The sequence below is a fragment of the Giraffa tippelskirchi genome, chromosome 13, assembly GCF_054371585.1.
Source record: "Giraffa tippelskirchi isolate mGirTip1 chromosome 13, T2T-mGirTip1v1.2.pri, whole genome shotgun sequence".
Classification (NCBI taxonomy): domain Eukaryota; kingdom Metazoa; phylum Chordata; class Mammalia; order Artiodactyla; family Giraffidae; genus Giraffa; species Giraffa tippelskirchi.
This window is the reverse complement of record NC_137287.1, coordinates 81,344,040-81,371,946: the sequence shown is the minus strand read 5'-3', so window position 1 is coordinate 81,371,946 and position 27,907 is coordinate 81,344,040. Positions and strand designations below refer to the sequence as shown.

Genomic DNA, 27,907 nt, shown 5'->3' with positions numbered 1-27,907 from the left:
AGGACCTGTGTCCCCAGCATATACAGTCAGCCATCACATCCAGCATCCTTAACCCCACCTGGAGCTTCTGGTGGCACACCTTAATCCACACTTCTCACCTTGCTGTCCTCTGAGGAGGGTGGTATCAATTGAAAGCCCTCTCTCTGCACCCGCCTCCCCACCAGCCCCACCCCCCACCCTCCAGCACACAATAAAGGGGCCTGTCTATTGTGGACATGGCCTGCAACACCTCCTTGGACCCTTAAACGGCCCTGAGAAACAGCCCTCAGTGCATCATCAGTTCATGGGTGAGAAAATGTAAGGGGTCAAATGATTTCCTCAGGGAATACACTGCTTGAATCAACAGAGCCAAGGGAATCTGAAGCCAGGCCTTAGCCAAAATTCTGCTTTTAAATAATTCAATTATTCGCTCGTGTTTGTTTCTTCTAAATACTGCTATTTACTACTTTGTGCTAAAAACAGAAAGTTACTCATGGCAAACCATTGACTTAACACAGAAGATGGGGAGGGGTGGGTTGATTATTAAGTTTTCTTCTACGTGTGTTGGAGGTGGGCTGTATTTTTTTAACTCCAAAGGAGAAAGTGGAATCAGAAGGTAGTGGGTGTTGTTTTTTGGTAAGTAGGAAGGTTCTGATTGGCTTCCCTGGTGGCTCAGATGGTAAAAAATCTGCTTGCAATGCAGGAGACCCGAGTTCCATCCCTGGGTCAGGAAAATCCCCTGGAGAAGGGAATGGCAACCCACTCCAGTATTCTTGCCTGGAGAATTCCGTGGGTAGAGGAACCTGGCAGACTACAGTCCATGGGATCTCAAAGAGTTGGACACGACTGAGTGACTAACACTTTCACTTTCTTTCAAAGTTCTGATTGTGGCTAAAGGGCTGTTTTGGATCAGTAAGGACTGTGGCATAAATACTGTGGTGTCTCTGACTCTCCATATGGAATGAAAACTCTAGTGCAGAGTTCACATGTCCTGGGCCACCCCCAGCCTATGAGCAAATTGGGAAAAGGTAGCATTCTGGGCACATTCTTTGGCCTGCAGAATGGACCTGAGGCAGGGTTTAGGCCAGGAGAGGGGTTAGTGAAGAACTAGCCCTGGTCTTATCACTGTCACCCCTCACCTCCTTGTCCCAACTTCACATCACACTCAGGTTTAAATCCAGACGGATGACAGGCCTACAAAGAAACAAATATATCATACGTAAAGAGGCAAAACGACATGAGTCTTAGAGAAAACCAAGGCGACTTTCTTACTTCCAGATAAGGAGTGTCTTCCTAGACAACCAGGAGTCAGCAAGAGCCTTAAGTAACTTTTGATTCTATCAACATTCAAAGTTTAAGGAAATTTGGGACTTCCCAGGTGGTCCAGTGGTTAAGACTCCTTGCTCCCAAAGCAGGGGGCCCGGGTTCTACGCCTCGTCAGGGAACTAGATCCCGCATGCCAGAACTAAGAATTTGCCTGCTACAGTGAAGAGCAACTAAGACCTAGCACAGGCAAAATAAATAAGATGTTTTTTTTTTTTTAATTTTAAGGAAATTTAAAAGGCAGAGAAACAGGATGAGGGGAAATCTTCAATATTTGAGACAATGAATTCATAGCCACAACTTAAGAAAAATCAACAAACCCCTAAACAGGCAACAAATAAATGAACAGACAATCCCTCTGGGAGGAAATACAAATAGATGACCAAAATATGAAGGGAAGAAAAACTTGCCACTCCAGAATATCTCTTTGGCATGCAGATTATTTGAAGCTGGAGACAATAGCTCGGAAGACTCAGGAAGAACCTTTGACCTTCCCCCTAAACTGCCTAGAAAAATGCAGATAGAGGACCTGTACCAGGAAGGGAGCCATCCCCTAGAAGCCTCTAACTCACATGAGGCAGTGGACGGGAAGTCATGGCCCACTGTCTCTGCAGGGCCCAGCAAACCTTTGTTTCCCAAACAGCTGTTGTTCCATCTCCTAAGAACTGCCTTCCTCCCCTTTGAAGCCGGAAACCACTGTCCCAACATTCTCTTTTGTCTTTAGCTGAAGGTGATATTTAAAGGTTTTGGCCATTTTGGTTCTTTTGGCTCTCCCCTATGTGTACATATTATTACACTTTGTTTGACTTTCTACTGTTAACCTGTTTCATCCTAATTTAATTTATTTTAGCTATTTTGTCCCTGCCGCACAGCATGTGGGATCTTAGTTCCCCACAGAGATGGAGTCCTCACCCCTTCCAGTGGGCTCAGAGTGTTAACCACTGGACATCCAAGGACGTTCCCACCTTTTTTTTTTTTTTAATTCTTAATTTTTTGACCAGCCAGAAGAGTGTAGAAGGGCGGAGAAAAATTTCTTCCTTCCTGACAAAAATAATCTCTGCAAAGCACTAAGATAATAAAAAGCCATTTATCAGATTAGCCAAAGCTTAAAAAAATTGATACTTCCCTGCTGGCTCAGGTGGTAAAGAATCCACCTGCAATGCAGGAGGCTTGGGTTCAATCCCTGGGTTGGGAAGATCCCCTGAAGGAGGGCATAGCAACCCACTCCAGTATTCTTGCCTGGAGAATCCCTTGGGCAGAGAAGACTGGCGAGCTATATAGTCCATGGGATTGCAAAGAGACAGGACTGAGCAACTAACACACAGTAAATGCTGACAAGTGAGGTGGATGTTTTCAAAGAAGGTGGAGGCCCTGCAGCTGGGCACAAACCCCTGGAGAGCCACATGGTACCTCCTCATAACCTCCTATGTACCTGCAATTGGCATTTTCTCTGAGTTTTCACACGGTACACAAGGCTGCTCATCACAGTCATGATTGTGACAGCAACATGTTAGAAACAACCTAAGCATCTATCAAAATAGAATGGATACACGGGGTATTTCTAGGTATATCCCTGCATGGTTTATCCCTTTGGTGGAAAACAATTCCCACTTGAAATGAATAAACCAAGGGTGGGACTTTCCTAGTAGTCCAGTGGTTAAGACTCTGGACCTTAAGACTGGAATGCAGAGCAGGGAAGATTTAATCCCTGGTCAGGGAACTCACAGCCTACATGCTGTGTGGCACAGACAAAAAATTAAAAGTAAACAAAATAAAAAGAATTAACCAAGTATTCGTGTATCAACATTTTCTTGGGTGAAATGAGTATAAGCGAGCTATGGGACAGTACATCAGTACAATTCCATTGTGTAGAAAAAGCGCACAATGATAACATTCAAGATTGAAATACGCAAAACTGGGCTTCCCTGCCTCCCAGTGCAGGAGACGTAGGTTCGATCCCTGGTCTGGGAAGAACCCACATGCCGCAGAGCAGCTAGTCCCATGCGTCACAATTACTGAGCCTGTGCTCTAGAGCCTGGGAGCTGCAACTCCTGAAGCCCATGGGCCCTATAGTTCATGCTCTGCAACAAGAAGCCTGTATACCCAAATACAGAGTAGCCCCTGCTCACCACGGCTACAGAAAAGCACTCACAGCGATGAAGACCCGGCACAGCCAAAAATTAATTAATTAATTAAATTTTTTAAAAAGAATGATACACACAAAACTGATCATTGTGGTTCCCTCTGAGTAGGTGGGGTTATAGGCAGTAGTCAAGGGAGATTAGTTTTAACTATGTCGACTGAAAAAAATGCACAACCTAGAAGTTGAGAATTCTGTTTTATTCAGCAGACATACCAAGGACTTAAGCCCAGGAGATAGCCTCTCAGATAGCTCTGAGGGACTGTTCCAAAGAGATAAAGGAGGAGCCAGGATACACAGGAGTTTTTACAACAAAAAACAAGTAGCTGGAACATCAAAATATTACTGTTAATTAAAGAAAAAACAGACATCTCTAGTTGATGAATTTAGCACTTTCCTATGGGAAAGAAGCAAGAGTCTGGGCTCGTTGAAATCATTTCCTAGTGTGCATCTTTCTATCTACCTTAGTATCCTGTTTTTCTCCATCCTGAATCCCCTCAGGGTGCACAATCTGGGAGTTACAGTGGCTGAGGGCTTGATGGCCATGACATCCTTTGTTTACTGACATGACGGGTGACACTCTTCATCCACTGCTTCAGTAATCTTTGGGAATTAGGATCTTAGTTCTCTGAGCAGGCATGGAATCCCCAACCCCTGCCCTGAAAGCACAGAGTCTTAAGCACTGGGCCACCAGGAAAGTACTAATAGCCCATGGTTTCATGGAAATATATTCATGTATTATGTCTGTAATTAAAATTAAAATTTCACAAGCATCAATGCAAACACTCTTGGGAGAGGGCTTCCCTGGTAGCTCAGATGGTAAAGAAAGTGAAGTGAAGTCGCTCAGTTGTGTCCGACTCTTTGGTACCCCATGGACTGTACTACCAGGCTCCTCGGTCCATGGGATTTTCCAGGCAAGAGTACTGGAGTGCGTTGCCATTTCCTTCTCCAGGATGGTAAAGAATCTGCCTGCCATGCAGGAGACTCAAGTTCAATCACTGGGTTGGGAAGACCCCCTGGAGAAGGAAATGACAACCCACTCCAATATTCTTGCCTGAAGAATCCCAAGGACGGAGGAGCCTGGGGGACTACAGTCCATGGGGTCGCAGAGAGTCAGACATGACTGAGCAACTAACACATGAAAACAAAACAAAAAAAAAGGGCCAGATTCCAAGATGCTCCAGTGTCACTCCCCAGACACTCCTCTACAAGTGAAGGCAAGCAACCTTCATTACTTCTTTGTTTCCATGGTGACAGTTCCTAGGGGCAAAAATCTTCTGAAAGTTTGTAAGAAGCTAATTATTTTCCAGATTGCTTTAGGAAAACTCCAGCATGGGGTGTGCCCACTAGACCTGGGAGGCTCCACCAGCTCAGTTGAAACAGACAGGAAAGGCAGTTGTGAGGGTCAGTGGTTGGTTGTGACCTGGAGGTGGGTCTAAGCCCACAGAGCTGATAAGATTGTCAAGGCCCATCATATCCCAAGGCCAACTCGATGCACTTGGGGAATAGAAATTCCACGGCTGGGAGTCAGGCACTTGACTTTTCCCACACCCTAGGATTCAAGTCTTCATCTGTCAGTGACACATCCTTTCAACAACCCCTGATAACATTCTTGAGTTAGTCCTGGAATTCCTGTATCAGAACTTGCTCTATAAGCGCTTTCTTTTTTACTTGACCTTCAAGAGACTCTCTCTCCTTTTATCTAACTCTAAAATAAAGAAAGCAAGATCGAGTCCCTCCTTTTCCCCTCCCTCCAGCCTGCCCTGCAAGCAGGGATGTCATACAACTTCTCTCCTGGTCCATCAGTTCACTGGGGAAAATTGTTATCTAGTGGGCAGATCTCGAGCTTAGAGGCTTTGGGGCAGACAGGCAGAAGGAGGGCTGGAGTCCAGGAACACAAGTCTTTTGTAGGTCCATCCACTGGGGATGAGACGGCCTCTTTGCAGGCAGGGAGGTGTATGAGTCTGTTTTAAGTGTCAGCTTTATCAGCTCTCTGCTTCCTGGCCGGTCACCGTTCATATCAAGAAAGGACTGAACTAGGAAGAGAATGTGAGAGCATTTAGGGGCGGGCTCCAAGATGTTTTCATCTCGTCATCCTGTGTACTCATCCAAACCCCAGCCCTCGCATCAGGGGTTCAGGAATAAGTGGGTACGGAGGGATTCAGGGCCCAGGTGACAGGGGTCGGGCTGGGATTGGAAGGCAGGTCTTTCTGAGCCACAGCTGGGGTCCTCACCACCCCTCTTTTAACTTAAAAAAAATAGTCGCAACCTAAAAGTTGAGAGTTACTTTTTATTCAATGGAAATTTTTAGGACTTAAGCCCGGGAGGCAGCATCTCAAGTAGCCTTGAGAGAATTGCTTTGGGGGAGGGGGATGAGGGGGTCGGTGAGAAGCCAGGTTATATAGAAGTTTTGCAACAAAGGGCGGGTAGTCTGAACATCAAAAGTATTTTTGTGAATTAAAGAGAACCAGATATCGCAAGGAATTTAGCGCTTTTCTGTATATGGGAAGATGCAGGAGTCTGGGCTCACTGAAATCATTCCTTTCATATGCATCTCAACTATCTGGGGCCAGTGTCCTGGGTGTTTTTTTTCATATCCTGAGCTCCAACCAGTCCATCCTAAAGGAAATCAGTCCTGAATATTCATTGGAAGGACTGATGCTGAAGCTGAAACTCCAATACTTTGGCCACGTGATGTGAAGAACTGACTCATTGGAAAAGACCCTGATGCTGGGAAAGATTGAAGGCGGGAGGAGAAGAGGACAACAGAGGATCAGACGGTTGGATGGCATCACTGACGTGATGGACATGAGTTTTTCCTCCTTCCTGAGTGCCCTGGAGGGCTGGAATCGCTGATGACTGTGACATCATTGTTTACTGATATGGCAGGAAGCACTTCATTTCTCTGTCAGGTAGGGCCTGCAAAGCGGGCTGCCTCACACACTGTACTCCCTACTGCTAGAAGTGTGGCCCCAGGGGTGAGGTTCCCCTGACAGGGACATGACCCACTCAGAATAATTAGAGTGGCCCACATCAGTGTAGACTTCTGGGCCCGGATGGAGCCCCACAGGTTCCACGTTGTCCAGGCCGAGCCCTGGGTGTGATCTCAGGAAAGAACCCTGGGTGTGATCTCTGGAAAGAACCCGGGGCTTCCCGAATTCTCCTGTCCTTGGCCTGGCTTCAGGGTAGGGTGAAACTCATCCCACAGAGCACTTCCTGTGCTTTGTTCTGGAGCCCAGGGTAGGGGCACTGGCTTTCTGAGCAGAATGAGGAAGAGTCACAGAGACACAGTCCCAGGCTTGTTACCTGTGTGGTGGATGCAGGATGCAGAAGCGGCTGGTCTACCAGCCACCCCCTCGTCTCCCTGCTCCACATACCAGCCCTGAGGGGTATACAGACCATTGGCCATGCTCTGACTTTCTCCAGGCAGGCTCTCTGTGCTCTCTGTTACTGCTTGTGTGGTTTTCTGGAGAGAACATAGCTACTGTGTTTTGAACAAGAGCTACTATCTCACCGGCTCAGTGCCCTGAAACCTGAAGCCCATCTCTGGTGCCAATTCACTGAGTAGCAGCCCTTTGACTGTGTTGTCACCCCCTCGGGCATCCACACATGTCCAGGGTGGCCAAACAGGGTTGCAAAAAGCCATTCTGGCTTCTAGCTTGCCACATGTGTAGGCAGCCTCTTCCCCCCTGGAGGAATTCTAACAAAGACCCGGATGTGCTGGGGTCTCAGGTTGTATAAGTGGACTTGGAGAACCTTTGATGAAGCAGCTTACACTGAAACTGCTGTTGGTTTTAATACAGGAAAAGGCTAAAACTTTGGTTCACACTGCTCCCCCTTCAGTGGGTGGTAAGTTATCCCTGTTTGCCCTCAAAGAATGAAATCTGGAAGAACATGAGAGCATAAGGGATGAGGTCAAACATCTGCCAGAATTAAAACCAATCAAACACACCTGTATCTGGGAACAGTGTTGGGGAGCAGCTTACATCCCATCAGGGACCTCTGGGCTGACCTCAGGGAGCAACAGACGTTTTAGGATAACTGTTGGTGCTGGAGGCCTGGCTCTGGAACCCTAGCCTCTGGTCCATCCATCAGATAAATCTGTGCCATCCGATGGATGAGTTGGGGTCAAAAGGGGTGGAGAGGGAAGATGGAGGGGGTAAAAACACCCTCAATCCAGCCAGAGCATCCCAGAGTCATCCAGCCAGGGCAACCTCTGTGGTCATCCACCTTCATGTCTTGGGGTCCCGGCCCTTCCCTTCTGCTTTACAGATAAGGGGTGTCACCTGTGTTTTGTCATCTGGGTGCAGCTGAGAGACAACCATAGTTTGTAGTGTGTGTTTGGGACAAAGAAAGCTGGCTGGAGGGGTCAGCTGCTTCTCTTGGGGAAAGCCATTCAGTTCATGATGATGGCCGTGGAGGGGACTGAGGGCAAAAAGGATGAATGTGCTGGGATGGGAATCTTTCCTTCGAGATTTGCCGGAGGTCGAGGTTGGGCCTCCCCAGGGCAGGCCTGCCTGCTCCCTCATGGGCCATGTGTGACCTTCCTGCCCTAGAAAGGGAGGGGGGACCCCTGCACAGACACTCAGACACCCCCAGCTCACCCTACTCACTCCCACCTTTTTAGTCCTTCCTTTTTCCATTTTCCTACATATTTACTCTTTTTCCTATATACCTAATAAGTTTGATGATGAAGTCAATTAAACATACAGAAAATCACATGATATTACACACATCACTAGCTCCATCCAGTATCATCATTTTGCCACTTTAAGAAATGAAGTGCTGCAGGTGGCTGAAGTGCTCTACCTGTGCGTACCTCCACCCACTTGTGCACATCTCTATCCACCTGTGCACACCTCTATCCATCTGTGCACACCTCCATCCATCTGTGCACACCTCCATCCACTTCTTTTCCTGAGAACTAGAATGATTAACCCTGTACTGCATCTTGGAGTCATCTATTTTCATGTATGTATCTACAAACACTCAATAGTACAATTTTGCTTAGTTTTAAACTTCATATACTGAGTGTAATCTGTTTCACTTTTTTTTTTTTTTTTCGCTTTTATGAAAACTTGTTTGAGTTTTTGCCTGTGTGTTGATGTATATAATCTGGTTCTTTTTCTTTATTTCTTTCTTTTTCTTTTTTTGGCTACGCAGGGCAGGCTTATGGGATTTTATTTCCCTAATCCAGGATTGAACCCATGCCCTTTGCAGTGGAAATGCAGAGTCTTAACCACTAGACCACCAGGGAGGTCCTAGTTCATTCATTTTAACTGCTGTGGAGTATTCTATACCTCCATTTATCCAATGTCTCCAATTGGTGGACATTTAGGTGCTTATAATTTGGTTTTCTTACAAACAGCAGTGCGGCCAATATTCTCATCTCACCCAGGGGCATGGGTTTCTCTCAAGCTTGTGCACAGGAGTCTGTGTCTCTATAAGGTACCACGCACTGCTTTCCAACATGCTCACCGAACATGCCTCCAGCAACATGTGAGCTGTCCTGTTTTCCCACATCCTCAAGGATTTGACATTGTCAGACTTTTAATTTTTGCCTCTGGAATGTGTCTCAAAGGAAATCCCTTTATCTCCCCTTCTAAGGCCCCAGTGCTTCCAGAAGCTCCACCTACAGCCTGCACCCCAGTCACACGCAAAGGGGATGGACTTGGCCAGTCTCCCGTCCCCTGACCTCTAAGTGCTGAGAGTGCACAGAGCTGTTTCCTGGGGCCCCTTCTCCATCTCCCCTCCACCCCCCATAGGTAGTCTCTGCTTGTCACAGTGACCTATTCCAGTGACTTCCAAATGTATAAGTTGTTCCACCCTTAGTATTAGAAGTCACTTAATACATTTAATTGATGACCAACAAGCAACTCAGTTGAAACTTAACCTGTGCAGTGTCCAGCTGGGTTTCTTCCTCATATCTGATCCTTCCCCATTTTTTCCTCAGTGAAAGGCACTATCATCTATCTAATTGCTCAAGCCAACAACTTAGGAGTGTCCTTGAGACTTCTCTTCCCCCACACCCACGTTCAATCCGTCTATCAGTTTCCATGTCCAGTGATTCCTGGATTTCCCCCCTTCTCTCTGATACCACTCTGGTCCACACCATCGTCGTCTCTTGCCTGGACCATTGCAATTGCCTCCTGACTACTTTTGCTGGTTCTCCTTACAAATCACGTGTAGCCAGCAGCCAAGGGGATCCTTTTAGAACATAAAACAAGTAAAATGGCCATTCCCCTACTAAAGCTCTCCAATGGTTCTCAGTTGAAAACTCAAATCCAAGGGTACTGTAATCTAGAAGGTGTACAAGGTCTGGTGGCAGGCAGACCACAGTCTTCTACAAACTTCCCTTGCCTCTGGGACTCTCTGTGTAGAGGGCTCCTCCCCTGATCTTTTCTTGGCTCCCTTGTCATTCAGGGCTTCATCACTTCCTCAAAGACCTGTCCTGACCACCCACCATAGCTAGGGTGACCCTTTAGCCGCCGCCTACAGCATCACTCAATTCTCTTTTCATTCTGTAACTTCTCGATTCTCAGTGCTGTGGTCTGTGTCCCAAACAGAATATCATCTCCATGAGAAATGTCATGGAGTGCTTAGCATAAAGTGAGTAGCCATAAAATTCTGAATGAATGAATAGATGAGGGTCAACATTTTGGTATAGCCTATAGACTCAAAATGAAATTTCTTCCGGAGTCTGGGTGGGATAAAAGCTGCTTGAGGCAAGACGATGTCTTTAAGCTAGAACAACGATTCTCAAGCATTTTATCCCCGGGACCCCTTTACATTGTGAAAAATTATGGAGGACTTGACGTGTGAGTTACGCCTACAGATATCTGCTATATTAGGAAACAAGTAATTTAAATGTTTATTTTAAAATATTAATTGGTTTCCTGTTGATATAAGTAACATTTATATGAAAACATCTGTTAATTTAGCCGCTAAGTTGTGTCCAACTCTTTTGTGACCCTATGGACTGTAGTCTGCCAGGCTCCTCTGTCCATGGGACTTCCCAGGCAAGAATACTCCAGTGGGTTGCCATTTCCTTTTCCAGGGGATCTTCCCAGTTCAAAGACTGAACCTGCGTCTCCTGCAGTACAGGTGGATTCTTTACCACTGAGCCACCTGGGAAGCCCCATGTGAAAAAATAGCTACATTTTTTTAAAAAAATGAATGAGCAGTGACAGTTTGAGTAGCTGTCCCACAGATCCTGGTTAGCATCATGAAGATTCTTTTGAATGAGTGGATGTGGGGAGGAAGGGGGGCTCAAGAATTCAGACCAAATTTCAGGGTCAGATATAGCTTCTTCCCAAGCACGTAGGCAAGGCATCCAAGACCACACAAGTCTTCTCCAAGAAGAAGACACGTTTCCCCATCTCTTCCCCTGCGGCTCCCTGACTGCCTGATCACTCACTCCTACCCCCACACAACCTTCTCCCTTTTCCCTAACAAGTCATTGGAAGTTGATTTGCCAACTGTAGGTATCTTTGAAATAGACATCTTTCTGTAACCAGAATAAGGATGGTATAAAGTTTAATCCAGGGCATCCATTTTGACTGTTCACTTTGACAATATGAATGTTGAAGACTGGTTTTGCCAAGATTTGTTTATTCCTCTTTGTATTCATGTTGAGAAAGCAAACTGGGTGTCATATTTTTTATTTTATTTATGTCATATTTTAGGGTGATACCGAAACCTAAGTTCTTCCTCTTTCTCAGAAGCTGCTCCCTCCCTATTTCCCCACTCCTCTGGGTAAAGAAAATTCACAAAGCCAGGATTTTAAAAAAAAAAGAAAAGAAAAGTGGTCATCTCTGTGCTCCTATTGAAGTGGCTGAAGCTGCCCAGCTCTGGGCACGCCTCTTCCACTTCCTGACGTCACACTATTTTTGTCTTTGAATAGCTCATTGACACAATCGCCTCGGAGATCGGCGAACTGAAACAGGAGATGGTGCAGACAGATGTCAGCCTGGAAAATGGCCTGGGACCCACCGAAGCCCACAGGTGACCGAGGCGATTAGGCATCGGGGATGCAATGGGGGCGACGTGACTCTGGTAGCCACGGGGATAGCTGTTCCGGTCGCCTGGCAGGTTCGGGAACTGGGGGTGTGGTGGCCGCTCCAAAAGAATCTTCTGTAGGAGGTGGGAGTGGCCTAGGAACCAGTTGTCTAGGTTCACGTTAATCCCTCCGAAGGCACTTGAACTTTACACCTTCTTCATTCCTCTTGGCATCAGAACCCGGAAACCTAAAGTTCTGTTTGCCACCTCCACCTTCTCACAGTGATGGAAACAATAACGCAGCAGGAGCCTTCGTGTGCAAAACAGAATTCAGTGTAGCCCGTGTCTGTCTCCAGAAGGTTTAAAGGGAGCACTAAAGAGGATGGATTCGTTTTGCATTCTCAGGTCAGAAAAAACCCCAGCACCTTCCGTGGCCCTTAGCCTGAAATGTGACCCAGCGTATTGGAAATTGGATGTGGTTGTAAGCGATGAAGAAAGGCACTGGTTACCTGTGTTACATTGTGTTCATAACACACAAGGTCTAAGTAGGTAGTTAAGGACTGGCATTTTCTGCAGAATGAGGATACAGAGGTTGGGAGTGGGCAGGCTGGAGGAGAGTCCCCAAACCTCTTCCAGTTCTTGGAAGCTCTAGTTTTTTGCAAGGACAGGAGGGCATAGTCAGTAGAAAATGCCATGGACACTTGGTGCCTTGGAAGCCAGATTCATTAGCAGCTTCCCCTTTTTCCAGGAAATGGGGTTGAGGCTGCCTGGTGCAGTGCGAGGGTAAGATTTTTGGAGTTGGTTTTGCTTGCAAGTCATGAGCTGGGCAGGAGGAGTCCTGCAGAGGCAGGCAAACCAGATGAATCTGGTTGTCTGGGCAAGTTTCAAACCAGCCTGACTTGTTCCTGCTGTAGAGGAGGGAGAACTGGCCAGCCCAGGGAGGCACCCTGCCACCCTGCAGCTGAGAGTCTGTGCGTCCACACCCTGAGTCTCTGGAGGAATGTGTCCCCCCTTAGCTGTGCAAATGCTCTGTACTATCTGTCTCCTCTCCTTTTGTACAAAAAACGCTGGAGGTAGACCAGATGGTCCTCCACTTGACATTCTGTGACTTCCCCTTGACTTTGGTATGAACAGTTTTGATGGGTTCATTTTTTCCCCATAAACTAGACAAATGCACAGTGATTTTTGATCAGAGAATTTCTGCCCCATGTAGTTCCAGACTCCATGGAACTTTTAGCCAGATTTTTTTCTCTTTACCCTTAACATCTCCTTTAAGGTTTTTAAATTTAAAAATGACTATAAACATTCCAGGAAAACTCTTTTTTTTTTTCATGTTAATGTCAGTTATTCTTGAATGCTACACTGGTTGATACTGAATTTATGAATTTTAAAGGCTTTTTAAAAATGGGAATCAGGAAAGTTGAGATTATTTTTTTTAATTTGTTTTTTAATTGAAGGATAATTGTTTTACAATGTTGTGTTGGTTTCTACCAAACATCAACATGACTCAGCCATAGGTTTACCCATGTCCCCTCCCACTTGAATAGCCATGACACCTCCCTCCCCATCCCACCCCTCTAGGTTGTTACAGAGCCCCGGTTTGAGTTCCCTGAGTCATACAGCAAATTCCCCTTGGCTATCTATTTTACATATAGTAATGTCTGTTTCCAAGATTATCTTTAACAATGTGTACGGTGTTTACCACGTGTGGACCACTGTTGTGAGTACATTACAGCTGCCAGTTCATTGAATCTCCTACCAACCCTTGAAGGAAACCTAGTTTTGCTGATTTGGGACCCATGTGACATGGGAAAAAGCCCACCTGAGAAGCCTCTGGATTCTGTGCTGGGATCTCTCACTGACTGTTTGGAGCATGAAACAGTGACTTCGTTTTAATCCCTCCATTTTGCCCAGTGGAGAAGTCAGGAGAGGCAGATGATGAAGAGGTACTGTGAGGAGGACTCTGAGCTGTTTGCAAATGAGGGCAGAGTAGAACTGTGGTTACAGGGAGACAGTGGGTCAGCCTGGCACAGAGCACCCTGAAGGGCAGATGACGGGGAAGCAGTGGGAGTGAGGGGAGCAGAACCCAGTCAAATGAGAGCCTTGTAGACAGAAGACACACCCCAACCCCACCCTCTTCCCCTACCCCCACCCCAGACCTGGGCAGGGCACCTTCTGGTGGCTGCAGGAAGGCATCCCAGTCACCTTCCTTTGTGACATCACCCATGGTGAAGGTGCCTGGGCGCTGTGGGCTAACCTCACCTGCCCCAGGCAGGAGCCAGGAAGCGTCTGGGTGGATGCGAGGTTAAGTACTCACTGACTCCCCAGGTAAGGATGCGGTTGCCTGCCTGCGGTGGCTCCTCTGTGGTTAATATTGAGATGAGCTGGAGGTCTTTGGCCTTTTCGGGTGTCATGGAGCCCCTCCTCGTGATAATACTTTAAATGCATAAAATAAAATATGTAGTGCGACAGCGGGAACAATTGAGATACAAGGATCAGAATTGTTAATATGTGATTTCTTAGCGTAGGCACTCCTTTACTGACATGTTAAAGGCCAGGTCAGGCTGTGGGTTGAGGAGCCGCTCTCATCTGGAAGCGGAGATGAACACAGGCAGGACTGCACTGACGCTGAGAACATCTGGGACTGCTGGTGGGAACAGGGACTCGGGCTAAGAGCAATACTGAGATGTGTTGCCTGCATTCAAACTGGGAGGAAGTTAATTTCAGAAGGAAGCAGGTTAGTGGAAGTAAAGATGTCCCTTTTTTCTATCCATGGTCAGCTCCCACCTTCTGTCCCCTGCAGGGACACTCTTGGGCTTCGGGGACACCAGGCTCCCTGGTCTCCTCTTGCCTCGCCTGCCACTGGCTGCTTCCTCCTCATCCCCCTCCCCACCTGACCCGAGGGTCCCCAGAAGCCTCTGCACTATCCCCTTTCCTTTCTGAATAGGAGCCTCAGTGTTCATATCAGTAAAATGGGGACAGTAACGGAGCTTTACCTCTGAGTTGTTAGGAAGACTTGAGTTAATAGCTGTGAAGCACTTGGCCCAGTGTCAGCACATGGTAAGCACAGTATCTTGTTTACAGAGACATCTCTAGAGCAACTTCCTGTGTGATCCCAGCCAGGCTTGTGGCTTATGATCCAACCGTAGGTTAGATAGAATCTTTTTGGTTCTACTTCCTCTTATCTCTCTCCGTCTCATCCATCCATCATTTCGAGCATTCCCACCTCCAGAACATTCCCAGATTCCCAGCTTGTATCCATCCCTAGGCTGTTCCTCTGTTGGATCCGCATGTTTGCATGTAGCTGCCCACAGCTGACCCTTGGCATTTCAAACTTACAAAGACCAGGACTGAGCCCTTGGTTTCCCTTCACAAACACATCAACCCTGACACCTCTTGTCTCATAACTGCCTTCCCCTCTATCTCCAAACCCTGGCAGCTCTGCCAGTAAGATAGATCCAGGGTGGAACCACTCCTCACCTCCACTGCAGTAGACCCTGCCTGCTCCCCCTGCTTTATTTTCACTGATTCACCACCTCTGAGCTGTTTTTTTGTTTTTTTTTTTTAATTTTGGGCACAGCTCCCACAGCATGTGGGACTTTAGTTCCTGGACCAGGGATCAAATCCATACTTCTTGCATTGGAAAGTGGAGTCTTAAACCCTGGACCACCAGGGAAGTCCCTCTGAACTGTTATCTAAGTCAGAGGATGATCTGACTTTAATTCATCTGAATCCAAGTCATATACCTTGAGTTCAGAGTCCTTTAGTAGTTTTCCATTCACCCAGGATGGTGTCTGGAAGGTAGCATACACTCAGTAAATATTCAGTGAATGGACGAATGACAGTTGCCAGCCCCTTGGAGATTCTAAACATATTTAAGCATCAGAAGCCTCTTGCAAAAGCAAGACGCCAGGCTTGTAAAGCAATTAGGGCACCTCAGTTCAGTTCAAGTGCTCAGTTGTGTCCACTTCTTCATGACTGCGTGGACTGCAGCACACCAAGCCTCCCTGTCCATCACCAGCGCCCGGAGTGTACTCAAAGTCATGTTCATTGAGTCAGTGATGCCATCCAACCATCTCATCCTCTGTCGACCCCTTCTCCTCCTGCCCTCAATCTTTCCCAGCATCAGGGTCTTTTCCAATGAGTCAGTTCTTCGCATCAGGTGGCCAAAGTATTGGAGTTTCAGCTTCAGCATCAGTCCTTCTAATGAATATTCAGGACTGATTTTCTTTAGGATGGACTGGTTGGATCTCCTTGCAGTCCAAGGGACTTTCAAGAGTCTTCTCCAATACCACAGTTGAAAAGCATCAATTCTTTGGTGCTCAGCTTTCTTTATGGTCCAACTCTCACATCCATACATGACTACTGAAAAAACCATAGCTTTGACTAGATGGACCTTTGTTGGCAAAGTAATGTCTCTGCTTTTAAATATGCTGTCTAGGTTGGTCATAGCTTTTCTTCCAAGGAGCAAGTGTCTTTTAATTTCATGGCTGCAGTCACCATCTGCAGTGATTTTGGAGCCCAAGAAAATAAAGTCTGTTGTGTAAAGAAATAAAATGTTGAAGATGTGGAATAGGCCTTAAGCTTCCTCCAGAGCAGAGAGAGGGCCCCCCACTGTACTCCCTTCTGATCTCCGTACTCCAGGGGTAACCACTTTCCTGGATTCTGTTGCCATCATTCAGGTTTGCCTGTTTTGGGACTTGATACAACTGGAATCATACAGTGTGTTATTCTATTCTGTGAATACAGCACAACTTGCATTTTCCTGTTGATGGATATTTACATTTTTTCCAGTGTGGGGCTATTTAGAATAATGCTGCTGTGAACTTTCTTGTGCGTCTTTTGGGGGAACACGTGTGACACCCTTCAGTTAGGGACATAGGAATGAATTGATGGGTTGTAGGATGCTTATATAGTCAGTGTTATTAAGTGGTGCCTGGCAGTTTTCCAAAGTCATTGTGTCAGTTTGCACTTCGACCCACAGTGTGTGAGAGTTCTGAATGCTCTGTTTTTATCTACACTTGATGTCATCTACTTTTTTTTTTTTAATATGTATTTACTTATTTATTTGGCTGTGCTGGATCTTAGTTGTGGCACACGAGATTTTTAGTTGTGGCATGCACACTCTAAGTTGCGGTGAGTGCAGGCGTGCTAAGTGGCTTCAGTCATGTCCACCTCTTTGTAACCTCATGGACTGTAGCCCACCAGGCTCCTCTGTCCATGGGATTCTCTAGGCAAGAATACTGCAGTGGGTTGCCATGCCCTTCTCCGGGGCATCTTCCTGACCTAGGGATCAAACCTGCATCTCTTCTGTCTTCTGCATTGGCAGGTGGGTTCTTTACCACTAGTGCGACCTGGGAAGCCCTAACTGAGAAGTTTATGCAGCCAAATCTGGTAGAGCTGTTTTGGCTATTTGGGGGGCTTAAATTCTTCATTTAAACTCAGAATACATTTTAGCCTCCAATACAGTTTCCCATAGTTAATAAATTACACGTCCTCAACATCGGTGACTTCAAACACAGAATTTAACATCACTTCATATTATTCCTTTCCACTTTTCCTCTTGAAACACCACATGCAGAGTGACTATCCTCCACTGATTTATAGCCACTTTTGGTCTTCTGAAGGTCTTGGAGGATCTTTTCATGAGGTCTTGTGGAACAAGTTCAAGTTTGTCAAACGCAAAATTGTGTTTTGTCTCCTTACATAGTGTCTGTGTCATGTGCAGTGTTAGTCAGCAAAGCAGTATTTTCCTCTTTTGCCATATTTGGAAACCTGTCTTCCCCTCAGGATTTGGCGCTCATGCCTAGGTCCCACAGCGTCTGAGAGCAGGCCATGCCCAGAACCAACCACACCTGTCAGAAAAGTTGGTTTGTCTCCTAGGAAGCTCACAATGATCACTTGCTACAGAATCTTAGCTATATCTTGTAGCATCTTAGATTCTTTCTTAAAAAAAATGCTTACTGTTGTCAAAGTTTATGTTCATCTTAAACATGATCTATTTCTAAGAATTGTTAACACTGTTGTTGTTTGAGTCACTAAGTCATGTCCGACTCTTTGAGACCCCCATGGCCTGTAGCCCACCAGGCTCCTCTGTCCATGGGATTTCCTAGACAAGAAGGCTGGAGTGGGTTGCCATCTCTCTCTCCTAGAGATCTTCCCAACCCAGGGACCGAATCCATATCTCCTGTATTGACAGGTGGATTGTTTACCGCTGAGCCACCAGGGAGGCCCCATGCACATTTCCACTAATTCTAATTTGTCAGCCCTCACCTGTTCACCTTCTTTCTCAAAGACGATCTGATCACAAACAGGGTAGAGAAGCTCTTTGACTTGGGTTGAAGACCCATTTGTCTGAAACACTCAAGTGACACCACAAACACAGCTGCTCTTACCTTCAGTAGAAGCAGAACGGTGTGGGGTGCTTTGAGGGGACAGAGCTCAGTTCATCAGAAGCAGAAATCGTTTTGCAGTAAGACAGTGACCCATCACGCCTGTGAGGATATTCTGCTGTGACTTGCCTGATAAGTTTTCTCCCAGTTCCTTAAGATGTTTCCTGATTTCCAACCACTATGCAAGTGTTTGGATTATGGTGTCAAGGAATTCTACGTGGACTGACCAACTCTTTTCTCACACTGTTACCAAAGCGGCAACAATTAAGTTCAATTTACAGAAAATATGTTTTGAGCGGGTGCTATTTGCTAACATACCTAGATAGGAGCCTAAAGTGTTACACAACCTAAGGAAGAAAGAATTGTCAACAAATATCATATAATGGGAAGAGGACATAATAGTGGACTGTGCCAGATGTCCTGGGGGCCTTAGCAAGGATGTGGGTAATTCCAGGTGGGAGGCGGTTTTAGCAAAGATGAGATTCAGCCTTAAAGAATGAGGTGAGCAGGTGTAAGGACAACCTCTAAATCAACAGTTCCCGAAACAGTTGTTTTGCCCATTTTGACTGGTGATATCGGGGAAGGTTTTTTTTTTTTTTTTTTTAATATTTACTTATGTGGCTGTGCCAAGTCTTAGCTGTAGCATGTGGGATCCAGTTCCTGGAACCCAGGCCCCCTGCATTGGGAGCTCAGAGTCTTAGCCACTGGACCACCAGCGAAGTCCCTGGAAGGCTTTTAGAAAGAACATGTAAGATTTCTTTTTTGATCAGCAAGAACAAAACCTGCACATTGTGGAAAAAGCACAATGCAAAAAATAAAAATCAGTATTAACCACCAACCTACCCCCTGAGATAGAGTCCCTTCTGATTGCTTGTTGGTTATTTTCATTCTTTGCCTGGGTACATGTCCTGCCAGTGTTTCCTGTGCATCTGAGTGGTAGATCATGCATGATTTTCGCTGACATACAAGGGCATTTTTGGAGAATTCTGGACAGGCACAGTGTGTCCTAGAAGTAGATTCTGGTGTCAGGGGGCTGGTGGCCCTTATCTCTCTTGGCCTTTACAGACCTTGGCTGGCCGCTGGATTGGTAGTTGACTTTGCCACAGAACAAACACTCAGGTCGGTTAGATGTAGGGTCTGACTGAGTCTGGCTCTGAGACACCGGTGGTGTGACCCTAAGGAGAGTCACCTTTCCATGAAGCCCCACACTGGCCGATACCTGGGCTCCAGGATCAGCGGGTGAGACCCAGCCTGCCTGGCTCCTGCTCCTGTTTTCAGCTCCAAGGTGCCCAGGACAACAGGTCCTTTGTTCCTTTCTTAGTTTTACAGGAATGAGGGGACACCCTGCCATCACGGGCTCCTATCTGCCCTTTCCATCTCTCACTGGCGAGTCAGTGGCAGGAAGTTCATAGGTAAAAAAGTCACCGAATCCTTCTCCTCTCCTGCAAGTGGCAGGGCTGCATCCCCTGATGTTCCCTTTCCTGTGCTGTTCTCTCCAACTGGTCCTCAGTAGATGGAGCTTTTTCATGAAAATCCTCCTGTCACTGCTTTTAGAAATCTTTTTGAGGAAGTCAAGGCCTCCCCTCCTCCTCCAGCAAGTAGCAACCCTTGGCCAGGGTGGGGATAAAGCCCGCCACCTCAAATCTGTTCATCTTTGTCCTTGAGGAGTTCAAAGAGACAAAAAGGCCTTGGGGAATGAAAATACTCATTTTTGTGGTGTAGGGAAACTGCATAATCCAGGACTGTGCTCAATTCTACCAATTTCTAGCGTTTGACCTCAAAGAAGGAGATGGCCTCTAGTTTCCTCTAGATGGCCTCTAATTTCCCTTCAATGAAGGGAGACATGCCACAATCCTTATGAGAACATGCCACCTCCCAGGCCTCTGCCCATCACTTTTCCATCCCAGGTGGTGGGTCAGAGTCTTCTCAGCTCACCTGGCAAGTTCTCTGTTATAAACCGAGAAAGGAGCCACATACGCCCAGAATGAACTGGGGCCCCCTTCTCCAGACTGAAACACTACACAGTGGGTTTTATTTGGCTTCACACATTCTAAAGAAGTGTTTGCATGACTGAAAGTGTTAGGAAATCATTGTACATCAGCTACCAGGTATCTCTGAAATGAAAGGTTTTCTGGGAAATTTGTGTTTGCTATGTATGTGTGTGTGTGTGTGTGTGTGTTTACCAAAATTTGGAGTTGGTCCCTTTGCCAGAAATTTTTATTACATGTATCTCTTTGGGATGAACTGGTATTTTCTCTGTCTCTCTACATAAGAGGCTTTTTCTTTTTTTAAATTAAGCATTTGTTTATTTATTTGTTTATTCATTTGGCCACTCTGGGTCTTAGTGGCAGCATGTGGGATCTGGTTCCCTAACCAGGGATTGAACCCGTGTCCCCTGCCTGGGCAGGGGGATTCTTTATCACTGGACCACTGGAAAAGTCCCAAGAAGCTTTTTCTACTAATGTTTTTCTCAGAACCTATTGATCCCTTGATGTATCTCCCACCAATCCTAGCATCTTGGCCACTGTTTAGTACTTGGAACGTGTTTGGTGTCCTTTCAATACATAAGGCAGGATCTACTGCTCCAAGAGCAAGGCCACTCTGACTTCTGTCTGCTTCTTAATTCTGAAGACAGCCTTGCACTGGCCTCTTATAGCTGGAGGCTGAGCCCTCTGGCAGTGCTATGTCCAGGCTGCAGACAGCCTTGCACTGGCCTCTTATAGCTGGAGGCTGAGCCCTCTGGCAGTGCTATGTCCAGGCTGCATCCTTCCTGCCATTGCAGCTGGTTGAGGCAACATCAGGGGAAGGGGCTTTGTTAGGCTGGGGAGCAGCTGAAGGCTCTGCATGGGCAGATTGAGGCAGGGAGGGCCCCAGAGAGGCAGGATACTCCTGGGAATTTCAACACAAAGACACCAGGGGAAGTAGATTTCCACCTTTACCTTTTTTCCATCTGGAGCTTGAGGGTGGCAGGCACCAGAGTCCAGGTTGGGACTCATCCCTGAGGACAGATGGATAATACCCCAGCTAGAGGTACCCGCTGGGAGCCCTCCTCTGAGAGATTCACTTTTTTTGGCTGCATTGCATAGTCTGTGGGATCTTAGTTCTCTGACTAGGGATGGGACCCCGGGTCCCCTGCAGTGAAAGTTCTGAGTGCTTACTACCGAACTGCCAGGGAATTTCCCAAGAAGGTTCACATGAAATGCTGATCAAACAACTCCAGTATTTGTTTATAGCATAGCCTTGGAATAGTCTAGAATGAAAAAACATTGCCTTGTTTCTTTCTCTGAATTTCTAAAAATTAGGAGGCACTGAGAGACACCCTGAAAATTCCTGAACAGAATCTACTCGTAGTTCTCAGAACGTGTCCAGGCTCTTCTACTCAGTTCTTTTCCGATTTCGTCTGTTTTAGGAACAGATTCCTTTTCTCAATAACAATCCGTCTTGGGATTCTTGTGATGGGGAAACTGAGGCTGGAGGGCATGTAGTAATGAGCCTAGTCTCACAGTTATAGAGTCAGCTGGGGCTTTGATCCAAGTCTAACAACGAATGCTCTTCCCCTGAAACCAGATCGTCAGGTTCAGGAGACCCTAGGATCTGGGTCCACATGTCTTATAAACAAGAGCACCTTGCTATTGATGCTTTCACATGTTGGGCAGGACGTGGGTGGGCTTGGTTCTGGGTCAGTAAGAATCCATTGATAACTGAACGATGGAACCCCAGGGGGTGTGGGCATGAGATTCCCACCTTGTTTTTTTCAGACCTGCCTCCACCAAAGACAGCTGTCCTGTCGGGAGGGTCTCTCCACCAGCTGAAGCGTACCCGGCCACTTTGGTTGTAATTCTGAGTCTCAGTCCCAGCGGTAGAGACGGTGTTTTGTATTTGGGGACCTTGAATGGAGTGCTTGGCACTGGTGCCCTTTGTCTGGTGGGTATAGAAGTACAGTTCTAGACCAAAACTCAGCAATGACATGTTTACCCTAAGCACCCCCCACCCCACCACCCCTTGCTGCTCCATGGGAGGCTGGAGAGGGTGTCCCTGAGGGAAACCCCTGAGCAGTGAGATCGGGGCTGCTCTAAGTTTGGATTTGTTGTCCTGGAAGGGTCTGGGCTGCTTCCTCTACTAAACCCAGATCCTGAGATGGCCAGAGGCCAGGGAGCTCTTGCTGGCTGTGGTAGGGAGGGAATCTTTTCTTTTCTACCCTTCTAGCTTCTTTAGCTGGTTGTGGTTATTATTACTGTTGTTGTTCAGTCTTTGTGACCCCATGGACTGGGCACGCCAGGCTCGTCTGTCCTCCACTAGCTCCCGGAGTTTGCTCAAACTCATGTCCATTGTGTCGATGATGCCATCCAACCATTTCATCCTCTGTCATCCCCTTCTCCTCTGCCCTCAATATTTTCCAGCATCAGGGTCTTGTCCAGTGAGTTTGGCTCTTCCCGTCAGGTGGCCAAAGTATTGGAGCTTCAGCATCCATCCTTCCAATGAATAGTTGAGGATGGTTTCCTTTAAGATTGGTTTGATCTCCTTGCAGTCTAGGGGACTCTCAAGAGTCTTCTCCAACACTACAATTCAAAAGCATCAGTTCTTTAGTTGGTCTAGTAATTAAATTGACATAAGACAGATTAACAGGAGAAAACCAAATTTCGTACATACAGGGACCCCAAAGGCATGAAACCCAAGACAGTCAGGCAATCAAGCCTTGTGTCATCCTGAGCTAAGAAAGGGGTTGAGGTCTGGGATTTCAGGAGGAGAGGAGAGTTCACCAGGAGGACAGAGGAGCAGATGCTGGTGAACAGGTGCCTGCAGGGCCAAGAAGTCTTCTGTTATGACAGGTCACGTTTGCCATGAGCTCCCTTCCTAGATCAGGCCTCTAGCGGAATTCTTCCAGGTAGTTCAGGGGAAGGAGGGTCTCCCTGAGTCCTTGGACTGAGTCTTCAACTTGAAACAATCCACTTGCCAAAGTGGCGTCTTCTGGGGTGGTATGTCCAGCTTCCCCTCCCCACCCATTTTCTGGTAAACATGGAGAGAAGGGCCCTTTGTCTCCTGAGACCAGAATTGATCGTATGGATTCTGTCGTCGGGGCCTGGCCGAGGAAAGGCCTGAGTCAGAGGGTGTGCAATGGGGGCCCAGACAGAAGCTGTGGGGACCCTGGCCCCCACTTCTCTCCACCTGCTGAGCTCCTCCCCTTCCTGACTTGCAAGGAATCAGCCTCATCCATCGTCCCTGTCATGTCCAGAGTAGACATCATGTCCACATCTGCCCAGGGTTAGGCCTGAGTGTGGCCAAGGGATGAAGCCAGGCTAGAAGCAGCCACGTGGAATGCAGAGTAAGACAGGTGACTGCCACAGAGGCAGATAAACAGTGGGTGAAGGAATTCACTGCAGCTGCAAGAGATGGGGTTGGGGGGAGGGGAGTTCAACATGGGGACTTTTTGGTAGACATTTTAAAATATATATTTTTTATTTTGCTTCCGGGTCTTAGTTGCAGCATGTGAACTCTTACTGACAGCATGTGGGATCTAGTTCCCTGACCAGGGGTGGAACCCAGGCAACCCAGACCCCCTGCATTGGGAGCACAAAGTCTTAGCCACTGGACCACTAGGGAAGTCCCTGTGCTGGGTTTTGACAGGTGGGTTGCAGCCAGTTACAGACACTCAAGAGCAGTTTTGATGTATACGTATAGATGATTCACATCGTTGTACAGCAGAAATTCACACAACATTGTTAAGCAATTATACGCCAATTTTAAAAAACAGAAATAAAAGGAAATGAAGGGGGGGAAAAGTGTGAATGTGGGCAAGGAGGGGCCGAGAAGAGGCAATAGATGCTCTTCTCAGGATGGTCTTCCCTGCTGAAACTAAGAGAAGGGTTTGTGACGATTAATACATGACAAATAGTCTTCTTACTTGAATTGTCTTAGCCCATCATCCGTTAGGCCCAGTTTTTCACTTATTCATGTGCCATCTTTAGTATTCATTTACCTGATATTTTCTTTAAGTTGGCTACATGTTACATTTAAGATAAATTTAATAAGCCAGCCATGAAAAGACAAATGCTACATGACTCTGCTTTTATGAGGGATTTAGAGTCGTCAGATTCATAGAGACAGAAAGTAGATGGTAGTCTCCAGGTACTAGGGGGAAGAGAAGAATGGGAATTACTGTTTAAAAGGTAGTTTCAGATTTGCAAAAGGAAAAGAGGTCTGGACATGAATGGCTTCACGAATTTATACTTTACAGATCAAGCAGCATTCCATCTAGGGAGGAGAAAGGCGCTCCCTTGGGCTGCAGGAAAGGAAAGGTTTTTTAAGGTAGAGAGGAAATGGGAAAATGAAATTATTAGCAAAGAATTCATCGTTTTTGGCAAGATCGCCCTCCTAAGGAACAGGAGGAGCCTATTAGACAGTACTTCTTGTTAGTGTTAACCAGGAAATTTCAAGTTGTCTGCTTACAGGTCACATTTTTGAGGAAGGTTGAAACCATACTTAGGTTAGTTAGGAAGTTTTGGTGGTCTTAGCACAAGTGACTCCATTTGGGGCCTGTCTTTTCTTTTTTAACAGTAGCGATGGTTGTGCAGCAATATGCATATGTATTCAACACCACTTAAAATGGTTAGGATAGTAAGTTTTATATTATGTGTATTTTTCCACAATAAAAAATGGGGAGAAAAGTCAATTATAATACCTCCACTATAATGGGGAATTACATTAAATCCATATAGCTATTAAATGCTGGACATTAAAATAAAAACCATGCTTCCATAGACTATCTTAGTATCTCCAGCACTCTCTGGGAATTACTGTTAATTTTTAGTAAACCACTGAAAAGTTATAAAATATGAAAAGTAATCTATTCTGTCCTACCAGGTGGGGTTTGGTTTTGTTGTTGAGTTCTTTGTTTTGTAGCCAGACTCAGCTCTTTATGTCAGGGAAAGAGTCAAGGAGATGAATCTTAAGTCATAATTAAGTCCTCAGCAAAAGCAGCTTGAAACCGGGGCTCTGCTCTTGTTGTTTTTGTTTGTTTGTTTTTATTTTGTTTTATGGACAGCATTAGCACCTTATTGATCATTATCAGCCCCATCCCTTTCTCTTGATTCATTCTTTCTTTGTGTAATAGGCCTTTACAGTATAAACAAAGACAAACTCTTAGTTTTCTTAAGGGTCTGGAAGGCCAGCCCTTAGGTTGCAGGAAGAACTCTGAGTCTTCCCTGAGAGTTGAGTTATATTTGCTGGAAATCCAGGGAGGGCTTGGAAGGTAAAACCTGAGCGGAGCCTGCCTCTTACCCCTTCAGATCCTAAATTCAGGGCCCTTGTGAGTTACTCAGTCCTACAGCCCATACCTGGGATTGGCCAGGAAGGAGCAGGCACGATGGGCAGACTCCCCTTTGAAGAAGAGAACTAACTACCGGATAGAGGAGACCAAAGGTGGTGTGTAGGGCCAGGGAGCTGGGATGTAGGGAGGAAAAGGGACAAAGGCCAAAAGCCAAGGTGCATTTTAAGTAGTTGCAATAACCCTTCCTCCAAATGCCTGCAGACTCAGTCATCCTGATGTTCTCAGATGACTCAACTCACAGAGTTCTTTGGGTAGAGGCAAGACAAAAACCTGGTTAAAATGTAAGGATGGGTTTTCCGTGAAGGGGATCACAAAGGTACCAAATTCCAAGGCAGATGGGATGGATTTGTGCAAAGATGCCTGTTCCTCCTCCACGCAAACACCCAGAAGGGAGCTGGAAGCTGTAGAATCTGGTTTGGGAGCCCACCTTATATATCATTATATAGATATAATTCTTCAGAGCACTTGCCATTCATTCTAGGAGAGGTTTTCTAAAGTCGTTAATGAACTAAACCAATCTCTTTTTCCTCTGAACTATGATCTAACACTCTGCTCTAGAAAGGAACAGTCTTAGCACATTTAAACTATTTAGTTGAAATAGCGTTTGCCCTTGAACAGTAATCAAGTACAGCTTATCATAGATGTTAATATAAATTATCCATTTAAAAAGTAGAATTGTTTGACCTAATGATTTTTTTTTTTAATGGAAAGGAAGTTTTCATATTTATTTTATTTATTTGGCTGCATCGGGTCTTAGTTGTAGCATTCAGCTGATCTTAGTTGCGGCATGTGGGATCTCTAGTTACAGTTTGTGGGATCTAGTTCCCCGACCAGGGATCCAACCCTGGCCCACTGCTTTGGGAGCACAGAATCTTAGCGACTGGACCACCAGGGAAGTCCCTTAATGATGTGTTTCTAATGCACATAGGATAGGTTTGGAGAACTTTCTGTTTGAGGTTTATACTTTTGTCTCCATATCCTGACTGAGGACAGAGCCCTTCGGACCACTGAACTCATTTTGAGACTCATTTTGCCAAACAGACTTGTGTGCCCTTGTTGAACATAACAGTTTGGCATTTGCTTGTATCTAGTTCCTTTAAACTTCATTTTTGCTATTCAACAGCTGAGTTAAGATTCTTATACACAGAATGTTGCCAACTGTATCGCTGCACTGAAACAACTTCACATCAAAGTTTCATGTCTATAATGTATTGCTTTCTTTTTAAAATAAAAAAGATTTTTTATTTTTGGTTATGCTGGGTTCTCACTGCTGCGTGCAGGCTTTCTCTAGTTGCAGTGAGCTGGGGCTACCCTTTGTTACAGTGCTTGGGCTTCTCATTGCAGTGGCTTCTGTTGAGAACCACAGGCTCCAGGTACTCGGACTTCAGTAGTTGTGGCACACGGGCTTAGTTGCTCTGTGGCATGTTGGATCTTCTCAGACCAGGGATTGAACATGTGTCCCCTGCACTGGCAGGTGGATCCTTAACCCCTGGACCGCCAGGGAAGCCCCTATGTATTAATATTGCTTTCTTATTTGCCTGTCATTAATTTGAAGAAAAACTGAAGTGTAGAGTAATGTGTTGTTTTGGATAGGAGCTTGGGAGGGAGTGATGTGTTGGAAAGACAAGGGACCCTTACTGAACACACTTGGTCTAGACACTGGACCTTAGGAACTGCCTGGATGGATTGTGCTGTACTCGGGGGTTCTGGAGGAGGATCAGAAAGCATCCTTTGGGAACACTGCTGCAAGTTCATGGTTCCTCTGAGATGAGTCTGATTCTGTGACGTGTGATAGAAGAAGCAGGCCTTGGTCCTGAATTAGAATGCACTGCCTGCCATTGCTTCTTCTTGCACCTGCCTAGGCTACCAACGCCTGGTCCCAGGAATGACAGGAATACAGCCAAGTGGAAAGGCCACTCTTGTCCCACACTCTGAAGAGCCTGGCATTGAACGTGACCAGAATTTTGGAGAGCCTTGCCCCCCAGAGTGGGTGTGGTCACCGGCCATCTGCTGCCGGGCCCTGAAGCCAGGTTGGAATGACAGAGTCCGAGTTTTCCAGTGTTTGTTCTCTGCCCCTAGAGGCATCTTAGGGCTGTAGGGCATTCTTTGATTTGCCCAGGATTCTCACATGCAGGTGTGGGGCTCACTGAATCCATAATTGAGCTTCATCTCCCTCATCCCTGAAAGCAGCCTAGATATTTGGAAATACTAGTTAATAGTTGAATGAATAAATGAATCCTCTGCTCATAGAAACCCAGTGAGGGACTTCCCTGGCGGTCCAATGGTTAAGATTTGGCCCTTCCAACGTAGAGGGTACGGGAATTAAGATTCCACATGCCACGCGGCACAGTCAAAACAAACAAAAAAAAACAATGAGGTGCTATGTATTTTCCCATCTTATTTTCTCCAGCCTAATACTTGAGAAATTTCAAGCCCCAGAAACGTTGCAAGAAGAGTACTATTTACACCTGCTCACCAGTTGTTGGGATTTCACCTCCTTTTCCTTCCCTCTGCATTCTTCCCTTTTTTTGAGATGAGAGGTGAGGAGGGGCTAACAACTTGGTACTTAATTTCTAACATTTTCACACTTGGCCCCTGAATTTTGGAGTATGCTTCTCTTAAGAGCAAGAACATTTTCCTGCAGAATCATAATAACATTATCACAGTCAGGAGATTAAATAGCAACACAGTAGTATCTCATATATCTTCCTCATTCAGATATTCCAATTGTTCTTTCTAGCTGCATTT

General features: G+C 46.1%; 1 protein-coding gene across 7 annotated transcripts in view; it reads left to right on the top strand.

Moving 5' to 3' along the window:
* The window catches only part of RIN2 (Ras and Rab interactor 2), a 194,106-nt gene that overhangs the window by 120,259 nt on the left and 45,940 nt on the right, over positions 1–27,907 (top strand). For 3 of the 7 annotated variants that reach the window (XM_081558597.1, XM_081558598.1, XM_081558596.1), the window contains one exon: positions 11,346–11,446. The exons of 1 other annotated variant lie outside the window; for it this stretch is intronic. In XM_081558597.1, coding sequence (XP_081414723.1) covers positions 11,346–11,446 — 101 coding nt within the window. Of the gene's footprint in view, positions 1–11,345; positions 11,447–13,704; positions 13,769–13,968; positions 14,178–27,907 lie in introns of those variants that run through there. 3 more of the 7 variants (XM_081558600.1, XM_081558599.1, XM_081558601.1) reach the window with 2 other exon arrangements.